Source organism: Equus quagga, chromosome 16 (genome assembly GCF_021613505.1).
Source record: "Equus quagga isolate Etosha38 chromosome 16, UCLA_HA_Equagga_1.0, whole genome shotgun sequence".
Lineage (NCBI taxonomy): Eukaryota > Metazoa > Chordata > Mammalia > Perissodactyla > Equidae > Equus > Equus quagga.
This window is the reverse complement of record NC_060282.1, coordinates 41,990,977-42,003,266: the sequence shown is the minus strand read 5'-3', so window position 1 is coordinate 42,003,266 and position 12,290 is coordinate 41,990,977. Positions and strand designations below refer to the sequence as shown.

The following is a 12,290-nucleotide window of genomic DNA, read 5'->3' as shown; positions in this document are numbered from 1 at the left end:
ATTTTTCCATGTTTCTGTATACTTGAATTTGTGTCTGTGTGTGTGTGTGTGTGTGTGTGTAGAGGATTCAAAGTTTTCATAAGATTTTCAAAGTGGTTCTTGATGCAAAAAAGTTCAAAGACTATGCTTGTACAACAGACTCCTATGGATTTACATAAGAATGGCTGCCAGGAGAGGTGTGGGAGAAAGACTCTCTCCTTTTTCTTTTTGCTATTGGAGAATGCTGCAATATATTCTGATTACTTGTATCTGAAAATATACTCTTTGTTTAGGCACAGGTTTGGGGGACCAAAAATGCATGATATATGCACTTTATTAATTTTTAGCTCAATTTTTATTTGAAAATGTGTTCAAATACATTTTCATAATTTATAACATCTTAAAAATATTAGGTATTCAGTAAGTGTATAAGAATGTACAGGGGCCAACCTGGTAGTGCAGTGCTTAAGTTTGTACATTTCATTTCAGTAGCCCAGGGTTTACCAGTTTGGATCCTGGGTGTAGACCTGCACACCGCTTGTCAAGCCATGCTGTGGGAGGCATCCCACATACAAAGTAGAGGAAGATGGGCATGGATGTTAGCTCAGGGCCAGTCTTCCTCAGCAAAAAGAGGAGGATTGGTGCCAATCTTCCTCAAAAAAAAAAAAAAATATATATATATAAAATAAATAAATGATAAAAAAAAAGAATGTACAAATTACAAAAGTACAAAAGTATGAGTAAGACACTATCCTGACCACAAGGACGGAGGCAGACATATATCAGCCTAAGATTTTCAATTTTATATTACAGTAAGTGCTATAATAGGTACAAAGTGCTATGGACACACAGAAAAGGATGAATTTACTTCCAAGTTAAGACAGTGGTGAGGGAATCACAAAGACGCACAATGAATTGTACCCTGAGGGACAGGTAGGGTTTATGTAAATAAAATGGTGGGAAGGTGTCCCAGGAGGTGAAGAGCTTGCTCAAAGTCCTAGGAATGGGAATACTGAGTACTCTCATGTAGCTAAGATCTTGTAAGGGTGAAAAGTGCGTTGTGGAAACACAAAGCTGAATGATAGATGGATGGGGGCTGGATCGTGGAGGGTCTTGAATGCCAGACTAAGGAATTTGGACATGATTCTGAAAACAGAGGATTTTGGCAGGAGAATGGCATACTCAGAGTTATGCTTTAATTCTCAGCATGGGAAGAGTGGACTGAGAGAGGAGACGGTAGGTAGAAAAATCAGGGAGGAGGCTATTTCTATCCTTTTATCCAGAAGTAACATGGCCTTACGTAGGTTGACAGCAGACAGATGGAAAGGAGATGGGTGAGAGAATTATTCAAGGGGTGAAGGCCACACAATCTGGCCATCTCCATCAAGAGACATTATGGCAAAATAAGAAATATAAAGTTGTCCTTGGTACATTTTTCAGAGTGAAGTTCTTTAGAAACATACCTGAAAAACAGATAATCGCATGATTTGTCCCACATATAATCGTCGTAGCTTACTATCCGGAAATCACATGCTATACAACGCAGATGGTCACATGCTCTGTTCAGAGAAAAGGAGCTGTACATTAAAGATTATTGGTATGTTTAATTATGAAAGTATGGTGATTTATTCATAGGATACATCACATATTATAGATTACTGAGTAAACAACAGAAAAGTAAAGATTAATCTGATTACAAATTTTTATACTGAAGGACTGATTATATAGCTGAACTTTCAGGTTAAATTTCTGCACGAACCTACCTATTTTACTAAGATCTTACACACTGATAGATATATGCACACATGTACACTGTACAGATATAAAAGAAACAAGTTGGATATGTAGGTCTTTTAGTTCAATGGTTTTCAAATTGTCTGTGAGGGAGATCTTCACTTAAGCTAACTTCTTTAAGTTGCTTCCCTTTCTATTGAAATTTTCAGGATGGCTCTAACACAGAATTTACCACATGATATTGAAATGTCTCCCCCATAAGCTACTCACGTGCTGGAACAATATCTTATTTGTTTCTGTTTCCCCGCTACCTGGCATTAATGCATTCATTCATTCACTTAAAAAATATTTACTGAAAGCCTATTACATGCTAGTGACATTCTGTCCTCATGCAGCTTAGATTCTGAGAGGAAATAAACAATACTCATAACAACTAAATTATACAGTATGTAGAAGGTAAAAAGTACTTTGAACACAACAAGTAGGGTAAATAAAATTGGGAGTATTGGGAGGGAGTGGATTGCAATTTCGAATAGAGTAGCCTGCACAGGCATCACTGAGATGGTAGATCTGAGCAGTTTCTTTAAATGGAGTGGTAGCTGGTAAAGGAACTGGGGTTGAGAGAAGGTTATATTTAAGAAGGGAGGAGAAAGAGCATGTTGTATGTTGATGGCAAAGAAGTAGTGAAGAGGAAAATGCTGATGATGCAAGAGAGAGAAGGCAGATCTGGTAGAAGGATACTTAGCATATAATACGTACTTAATGAATATCTGAGGAATTAAAATGCCAGAGCAATTCTCAACACTCATACAGTAGTACATAGTAACTTTAGGAGTAAAATGATAATACATGGCAATAATTATGAATTGCTGCTGTAAGCAATTTGATTTATATAGTAATGGTGATTTACTTTATAGAAAGCAAGCTTCTCTATTGTTTGAAGTATTTAGAAACTAGACTCAATATAGATTCATTTGATAATCTAAAAATTAACAGGCAATGAGAGTTTTAAGATACCAAAAACAAAGTGAAAAGACCAGTAACAGAGTGGAAGAAAATGTTTTCAATACACGGTCAAATATTTATACTATACAAAGAGTGCTTACATATGACAACAAAGAAAAGAAAACTTAAAAATATATTCAATCTCATAATACAGGTATCATAGAATAGTAGTTAAGAGCATAGACTCAGGACACAGACGGCCTAGGTTCAAATGCTGATTCCACTATTTACCAGCTGTGTAACTGGAGTCAAGTAACAACTTCACTGTGACTCAGTTTCACTATCTGTAAAATGAGGCTAATAATACTTATATAACTCATAGAATTATTATGAGGACCTAATGAGTTAATATTGGTAAAGTGTTTATAATGGTGCCTGGTACATACTGTTTCTTAGAAAGTTAACATATTATATAAATAATTAAAATTTAAAGCAAGCACAAAACAAATTTTTTAAGCAATTAAGTTAGCAAAAACTAGCACTCAGGCATTTCTGGTGGGTATGTGAATTGCTATAACCTTTTGGGAAAAATCTTGGTTATTATTATTTTTAAAATTTTTATTGTGGGGCTGGCCCCGTGGCCGAGCGGTTAAGTTCGCATGCTCCGCTGCAGGCAGCCCAGTGTTTCGTTAGTTTGAATCTTGGGCGCAGACATGGCACTGCTCATCAAACCACACTGAGGCAGCGTCCCACATGCCACAACTAGAAGGACCCACAACAAAGAATATACAACTATGAAGAATATACAACTATGAGAAAAAGGAAAAAACAAAATCTTACAAAAAAAATTTTATTGAGATTATGATAGTTTACAACCTTGTGAAATTTCAGTTGTACATTATTGTTTGTCAGTCGTGTTGTAGATGTACCACTTCACCCTTTGTGCCCACTCCCCACTCCCCTTTCCCCTGGAAGCCACTAATCTGTTCTCTGTCTCCATATTTAACTTCCATATGTGGGTGGAGTCATGCAGAGATTGTCCTTCTCTATCTGGCTTATTTCACTTAACATAATACCCTCAAGGTCCATCCATGCTGTTGTGAACGGGATAATTTTATTCTTTTTTATGGCTGAGTAGTATTTCATTGTATACATATATCATATCTTCTTTATCCAATCATCAGTTGATGGGCACCTAGGTTGCTTCCATGTTTTGGCAATTGTAAATAATGCTGCAACGAACATAGGGGTGCATGGGACTTTTAGAATTGCTGATTTCAAGTTCTTTGGATAGATACCCAGTAGTGGGATGGCTGGGTCATATGGCATTTCTATTTTTAATTTTTTGAGAAATCTCCATATTGTTTTCCATAGTGGCTGCACCAGTTTGCATTCCCACCAGCAGTGTATGAGGGTTCCTTTTTCTCCACAACCTCTCCAACATTTGTTACTTTTTGTTTTGGTTATTTTTGTCATTCTAATAAGTGTAAGGTGATATCTTAGTGTAGTTTTGATTTGCATTTCCCTGATGATCAGTGATGATGAACATCTTTTCATGTGCCTATTGGCCATCCATATACTTTGGAGAAATGTCTGTTCTGATCTCCTGCCCATTTTTTGATTGGGTTGTTTGATTTTTTGTTGTTGAGTTGTGTGAGTTCTTTATATATTATGGAGATTAACCCTTTGTCGGATATATGACTTGCAAATTTTTTTTCCCAATTAGTGGGTTGGTTTTTGTTTCAATCCTGTTTTCCCTTGCCTTGAAGAAGCTCTTTAGTCTGATGAAGTCCCATTTGTTTATTCTTTCTATCGTTTCCCTTGTCTGAGAAGACATGGTGTCCAAAAAGATCCTTTTAATACTGATGTCAAAGAGTGTACTGCCTATATTTTCTTCTAGAAGCCTTATGGTTTCAGGTCTTACCTTTAGGTCTTTGATCCATTTTGAGTTTATTTGGGTGAATGGTGAGAAAGAATGGTCAATTTTCACTCTTTTACATGTGGCTTTCCAGTTTTCCTAGCACCATTTGTTGAAAAGACTTTCTTTTCTCCATTGTATGCCCTCAGCTCCTTTGTTGAAGATTAGCTGTCCATAGATGTGTGGTTTTATTTCTGGGCTTTCAATTCCGTTCCATTGTTCTGTGCACCTGTTTCTGTACCAGTATCATGCTGTTTTGATGACTGTAGCTTGGTAGTATGTTTTGAAGTCAGGGATTGTGATGCCTCCAGCTTTGTTCTTTTTTCTCAGGATTGCTTTAGCAATTCGGGGTCTTTTGTTGCCCCAGATGAAGTTTAGGATTCTTTGTTATATTTCTGTAAAGAATGTCATTGGGATTCTGATTGGTATTGCATTGAATCTGTAGATTGCTTTAGGTAGTATGGCATTTTAACTATGTTTATTCTTCCAATCCATGTGCATGGAATGTCTTTCCATCTCTTTATGTCATCATCAATTTCTTTCAGGAAAGTGTTGTAGTTTTCATTGTATAGGTCTTTCACTTCCTTAGTTAAATTCACCCCAAGGTATTTTATTCTTTTTGTTGAGATTGCGAATGGTATTGTGTTCTTGAGTTCTTTTTCTGTTAGTTCGTTATGAGAGTATAGAAATGCTACTGATTTATGTAAGCTGACGTTATACCCTGCAACTTTGCTGTAGTTGTTGATTATTTCTAATAGTTTTCCAACGGATTCTTTGGGGTTTTCTATATATAAGATCATGTCGGCTGCAAACAGTGAGAGTTTCACTTCTTCCCTCCCTATTTGGATTCCTTTTATTCCTTTCTCTTGCCTAACTGCTCTGGTCAAAAGCTCCAGTACTATGTTGCATAAGAGTGGTGATAGAGGGCATCCTTGTCGTGTTCCTGTTCTCAGGGGGATGGCACTCAGTTTTTGCCCATTGAGTATCATGTTGGCTGTGGGTTTGTCATATATGGCCTTCATTATGTTGAGGAGGTTCCCTTCTATCCCCATTTTGTTCACAGTTTTTATCATAAATGGCAGTTGGATCTTGTCAAATGCTTTCTCTGCATCTATTGAGATGATCATGTGGTTTTTATTCCTCAGTTTGTTGATGTGGTGTATCACATTGATTGATTTGCGGATGTTGAACCATCCCTGTGTCCCTGGTATGAATCCCACTTGATCATGATGTATGATCCTTTTGATGTATTGCTGAATTTGGGTTGCCAAAATTTTGTTGAGAATTTTTGCATCTATGTTCATCAGCAATATTGGCCTGTAGTTCTCCTTTTTTGTGCTGTCCTTGTCTGGCTTTGGTATCAGAGTGATGTTGGCCTTGTAGAATGTGTTAGGAAGTGTTCCGTCCTCCCTAATTTTTTGGAATAGCTTGAAAAGGATAGGTATTAAATCCTCCCTGAAAGTTTAGTGGAATTCCTCAGGAAAGCTGTCTGGTCCTGGAGTTGTATTCTTTGGGATGCTTTTGATTGCTGCTTCAATCTCTTTCCTTGTGATTGGTCTGTTCACATTGTCTGCTTTTTCTTGACTTAGCTTTGGGAGGTTGTAAGAGTCTAAGAATTTATCCATTTCCTCTAGGTTATCCATTTTGTTGGCATATAGTTTTTTGTAGTATTCTCTTGTAATCTGCTGTACTTCTGTGGAGTCTTTTATTTCTCCTCTCTCATTTCCGATTTTGTTTATTTGAGCTTTCTCTCTTTTCATCTTTGTAAGTCTGGCTAGGGGTTTGTCAATTTTATTTATCTTCTCAATGAACCAGCTCTTTGTGACATTGATCCTTTCTACTGCCTTTTTTGTTTCAATAGCATTTATTTCTGCTCTGATTTTTACTATTTCTCTCCTTCTGCTGACTTTGGGCTTTGTTTGTTCTTCTTTTTCTAATTCAGTTAGGTATAATTTGAAATCGCTTATTTGGGGTTTTTCTTGTTAAGGTGTGCCTGTATTGCGATGAATTTCCCTCTTAATACAGCTTTTGCTGCATCCCATATGAGTTGGTATGGCACGTTATCATTTTCATTTGTCTCCAGATATTTTTTGATTTCTTCTTTAATTTCTTCAATGATCCATTTTGCTTGTTCAATAGCATATTGTTTAGTCTCCACATCTTTGTCTCTTTCTCAGCTTTTTTCTTGTAATTTCTAGCTTTATAGCATTATGATTGGAGAAGATGCTTATTATTTCAATTTTTAAAATTTTATAGAGGCTTGCCTTCTTTCCCAACATATGGTCTATCCTTGAGAATGTTCCATGTGCACTTGAGAAGAATGTGTATTCTGTTTTTGGATGGAGTATTCTATATATGTCTATTAAGTCCAACTGTTTTAGCTTTTAGTTTAATTCCACTGTTTTCTTGTTGATTTTCTGTCTGGATGATCTATCCATTGATGTGAGTGGGGTATTGAGGTCCCTACTATATTGCGTCATTTTTGATATCTTCTTTTTGGTTTGTTAATAGTTACTTTATGAACTTTGGTGCTCTGTGTTGGGTGCATAGATATTTATAAGTGCTATTTCTTCTTGATGTAGTGTCCTTTTGATCATTATATATTGCCCCTCTTTGTCTCTCTTTACCTGCCTTATCTTCAAATCTGCTCTGTCTGATATAAGTATTGTAACACCTGCTTTCTTCTGTTTGCCATTAGCTTGGAGTATCATCTTCCACCCCTTCACTCTGAGCCTGTATTTGTCATTGGAGCTGAGATGTGTTTCCTGAAGGCAACAAATTGTTGGATCTTGTTCTTTAATCCATATTGCCACTCTGTGTCTTTTTATTGGAGAGTTCAATCCGTTTACATTGAGGGTGATTACTGATGTATGAGGGCTTAATGCTGTCATTCTGTTACTCACTTTCCGGTTTTCCTGCAATTCCTTTGTTTCTCATACTGTGTTTTGTTCTACCCACTGATTTCTGCAGTTTCTTATGCTGTGTTTCTTAGTTTTTTCCTTATTTATTTTTTGTGTTTCTGTTCTGCTTTTTAGTTTAGTGGCTACGCTGAAGTTTGTATTCAGAAACTCGTGCATTACATAGTTCATTTTCTCATGACCTCTTATTTCCTTAGTCTAAACTGATTCAGTCCCATTCCTCCTCCCCTCTTAAGTTATTATTTTCATATCTTATTCCAACTTGTGTTGTGAGTTTGTGGTTAAAGTGACAAGATTGTCTTTGTTTTTGGTGTTTTCCTTCCCTTTATCCTAATGCTATAGTTGAATATTTACTATCCTATTCTGATTCTATTTGCGTCCCTACTCTGTGTTTTGTGACCCCTTTCTCCCTTTTTTCAGGTATGAGGGCCTTCTTGAGGATTTCTTGTGGAGGGGCGTCTTGTGGCTATGAAGTCCCTTAGCTTTTGTTTGTCTGGGAAAGATTGAATTTCTCCCTCATATCTGAAGGCTATTTTTGCTGGATAGAGTATTCTTGGCTGAAGATTTTTATCCTTTAAAGTTTTGAACGTGTCATTCCATTCTCTCCTAGTTTGTAAGGTTTCTGCAGAGAAATATGCTGAAAGTCTGATAGGGGTTCCTTTGTAGGTTATTTTCTTCTGCCTTGCTGCCCTGAGTATTCTTTCTTTGTCATTCATTTTTGCCAGTTTTACTACTATATGTCTTGCACTAGATCTTTTTACATTGACAGATCTAGGAGATTTGAAAGCTTCCTCCACACACATTTCTCTCTCATTCCCTAGATTTGGGAAGTTCTCTGCTATTATTTCTTTGAGCACACTTTCTGTTCCATTCTCCTTCTCTTCACCTCCTGGGATACCTATAATTCTTATGTTGCATTTCCTCATTAAGTCAGATATTTCTCAGAGACTTTCTTCATTTCTTTTTAGTCTCCATTCTCTCTTTCCTCTGTCTGGAGCCATTTAACATGTCTATCTTAGATTATGCTGATTCACTCCTCTATGGTGTCCACATGAGCATTCAGGGAATCCATATTTTATCTCTTCCATTGTGTTTTTCATCTCTAGTATTTCTGATTGATTCTTCTTTATAGTTTCAATCTCTTTTGTGAAGTAGCTCCTGAACTTGTTGAGTTGTTTCTCTATATTCTCTTTTAACTCACTGAGTTTTTTGACAATAGCTATTCTGAATTCATCGTCATTTAGTTTACTTATTTCTGAGTCCTCAGGACATAATTCTCGGTATTTATTGTTTTCCCTCTGGTCTGGAGTTTTGATGAACTGTTTGATGCTGGAACTACGGGTTTTCCGCATTGTGATATTATTTGGTTGCAGTTACAGCCTATTGCCACTAGATGGGGGTAGAGAGCCACGTATTCTGAGCCCTCTGCCTTCAGCTGAGGTGGTGTGGCACAGCATGGGTGGTGGGCGGGGGGGGGGGGGGGGGGGGTGCATTTTCTTTTGCACACAGACCCCGGTTTCCCGATCAGCTCTACCTATCTGGTCTCCTGGGGTCTTGGCTTGATGAGGTCACTCCACATGAAAGCTTTCACACCATTAGAGGGCTTCCCTCTAAGCTGCAAGGGCGCTAGGGAGTCCTGGGTGATCCTGTGGACGTGTGACCCCTCCCCTACTCCTTCCCTCACAGAGCCTCCTGCGGCAGTGATCCCAATCTTTAGGGGAGGGAGCAAAGTTCTCTCTTAGCCTGTTCCAGCTTCTCCGAGGGGGCTCCAGCCTCTCTGCCCTCCATCGTTTGGCTGCTGTGACTCTCTGAGGATTCCTGTGCTATTAGGATATTTTATCTTGGAATATGATTGCTCCTTTTTGTTGTATGTTGGAGGGGAGAGAGTCCTGGGCAAGCTCACTCTGCCATGACACTGATGTCACTCTTGGTTATTATTTTAAAACTAAAATTATCCCTAGATGTTGTACTAGCAAACCCATTTGGGGAAACCCATTACATATAAATAAAAGCACCAGTATATAAGCATATACCTCAAGAATTTCTACTGCAGTATTGTTGAAGTGGCAAAAAGCAGGATATCACTTTTGGGTATCTAGGAAAAAGGGAAAAGACTGAATAACATGTAGTATATTTATACTATGGAATGTTAGGTAGCTGATAAAGAGAGTTAATTAGATTTATCTATTGACATTTTAACATACAGAGCATGATCCTATTTTTGTAAAAACAACCACAAAAAATTCCTGTATAGGTGTTTATAAGTTTGTAAGAACATGGTGAAAAATGTGGAAGGTTATAAAGTATGCAGCTAATAGTGGTCGCCTTGGGAGTGGTGGGAATGGAGGAGAGGGAGGAGATTATTATTTTTCTCTTTATACATTCTGCAATGAAAGAATAATAAAACCCATCATTAGATGTTTTTCACTTAATTCCCCCTAAAATTCAGATATGGTAACTTCAAAATCACAAATAATTTTTGGCCTGAAAGTTTCTTTAGAAATAGAAATGGGGTTTCTATTTCTAAAATTATTATTAATCATAGCAATAACTAAACATTCAACATCTATACAAGTTTCATAAGCAATTCCATATTTTCTTTCAAACTGTTAGCAATTCATGAAGTTATGGCTATACATAAGGAAATTCAACACAATTACATTCATACATATTTGAACTTGGATTTTGATTGTACAAGTCAGGAAATACAAAATGATGGTTCCCAAAGCTGCCATAACTTGCTTTCTTACGCATATGTAGTTTATTACATGATTGCACAGAGTGTTAACTTTAATGCCTTAATACACATGTGCAATTTGGCGGAATTATTGCTGTGGTGGGAACTATAATTTAGAATTTCCCGACATTTTGTATGTGTAAAATCTCAACCATAATGTTAAACTACAGCTTTTTAATTTAAATTTAAATTTAATAGTTTATTCAAATCTATTCACACTATCACATTTTCCTACAAATACTATCCTTTGAGAAAAATAAAATTAACTTGCAGCTAAGAAATCATTCTGCTGCTAAGATTCATTCTATTAGATCATAATTAGTACCAGTCTATGGAATAATCCAGTTTTGCAAGTAGTTTAAAAAATAATTAGGAGAGTAAAATTTGATTTGGTTTGAAAATAATGCCTTGGTTTTATCTATACCTTCTTAATTCCACCATGCTTCCTGGTGCTACTCTTTTTCCTTTCCACCAACTGGGCAAAAGACTCACATCTTTACACTACAATCATTCACCATTAAATTCTAAATAAGAGCTTTACCCAGAAATCAAACTAATAAACACATGGAAAATAGGCAGAATAAACTCAATTTCCTTTATGCCCTAGGAATGTAAATCAGTGCTCACTTTCAAGGTGTAAATATATTTCTTCTCCATCACTATGTATGTACAACAGCATATCTAAATTATAAAGTCATGATTCCAATGAAAGATAAATTGTCAGGTTTCTTCCCCTGAAATGGAAGTGAAGGGAATACAAACATTGAGGTGTCACCAATAGCTTTGTCCTTTTGTCCAGCTAATAAGTAGAATCTTTACTATTCTAAAGATGTGTATGGTGAGGATGCTCAAAATACAGCCCAATATAGTCTTCTGCCCAGACTCTGTGGTTTTCAGTTAAAACCTCTCAGATCTACACAGAGGACTAGGGAGTCTTGTTGTTTGGACAGTTAGAAAAGAAAAGCAGCTGCAATAGTAAAAACAGCTAAGATTCTTCCCTCTTACAAATATTATGAGATTGCAAATTGGTATACTAGAAAGCATAATGGACGAGGAACCAGGTTACACATTTGAGTCCTTGCTTTGTAATAATTTATGTGACCTTGGGCAAGGCACATTACTTGAGAGTCATCCTTGACAACTTTCTCTCTTATGTCCCATAGCCATTTAATCACTGAATTCTGTCAATGCTAGATTCTAAATAGCTCAAATGTGACACTTTTTCCCTACAGCCATTGCTACCACTCAGCTCACAGCTGTCATGATCTCTTTCCTTGACCACTGTAACTTCTGCCAGCTACTGGTCTCCCTGTGTCCTCTCTTGTATTGCCCTCCCAACTTCCAATCCATTTTCCATTCAGCAGCCAAAATGATTTTCTGTAGAAACACAAATATGATTATGTTACCCCATCTGCTAAAAAGCAAAACACAAAAAAACAAACAATGGCTTCCACTGCATATATGACATAAAATCCTCCGGAGGACTACAGGACCCCAAACCAAATATCCCTCACCTACTTCTCCAGCCCATCAGGAGCCATTCTTTCTTCCACTCACTAAACTCCGGCTCACCTGGCTGCTCTCTGCTCTTCCAATACTTCTTCCTAGCCCAGGGATCATCTAAGATGGTGTGTTTTCTGGCTTCAGCAGTCCCCTCTCTTTGCTTAACTCCTACTTGTTTTTCATATTGTAGTGTGATTAAATGTTATTTGCTTAGGGGAGCATTCTCTAACCCTTCAAATTAGCTGGGGTGCCAATTATCTATGCTTATAGTATCCTGCACTTTCCCTTCACATTACATATTACGTGGAAATTAAATACTTATTTGTGGAATTATCTGTTTAAAGTCTCTCTCTTCATCTAGACTGAAAGCTCATTGAGGGCAGGGAACTGTCCATGTCTTTGTCCATGTTGACCACAATGTGTTCACTCAAAACCTGGGACCTAGCAAGCAGGTGGTTACAAAATATGTGTTTGATGAGTTTAACACTAGTGCCTCAATTTCCTCATTTATAAAATGGGGTTAAAAATTCTTGTTCTATCAGCATCTTGGTTTTTT

General features: G+C 37.1%; 1 protein-coding gene across 2 annotated transcripts in view; it reads right to left on the bottom strand.

The window, feature by feature from the left end:
• Positions 1-12,290, bottom strand: part of CFAP418 (cilia and flagella associated protein 418) — a 30,205-nt gene that overhangs the window by 6,790 nt on the left and 11,125 nt on the right. Inside the window, exon 5 of one of the 2 annotated variants that reach the window (XM_046642486.1) lies at positions 1,443-1,556. In XM_046642486.1, coding sequence (XP_046498442.1) covers positions 1,443-1,556 — 114 coding nt within the window. The remainder of the gene's footprint in view (positions 1-1,442; positions 1,557-12,290) is intronic. The other variant, XM_046642487.1, reaches the window with a different exon arrangement.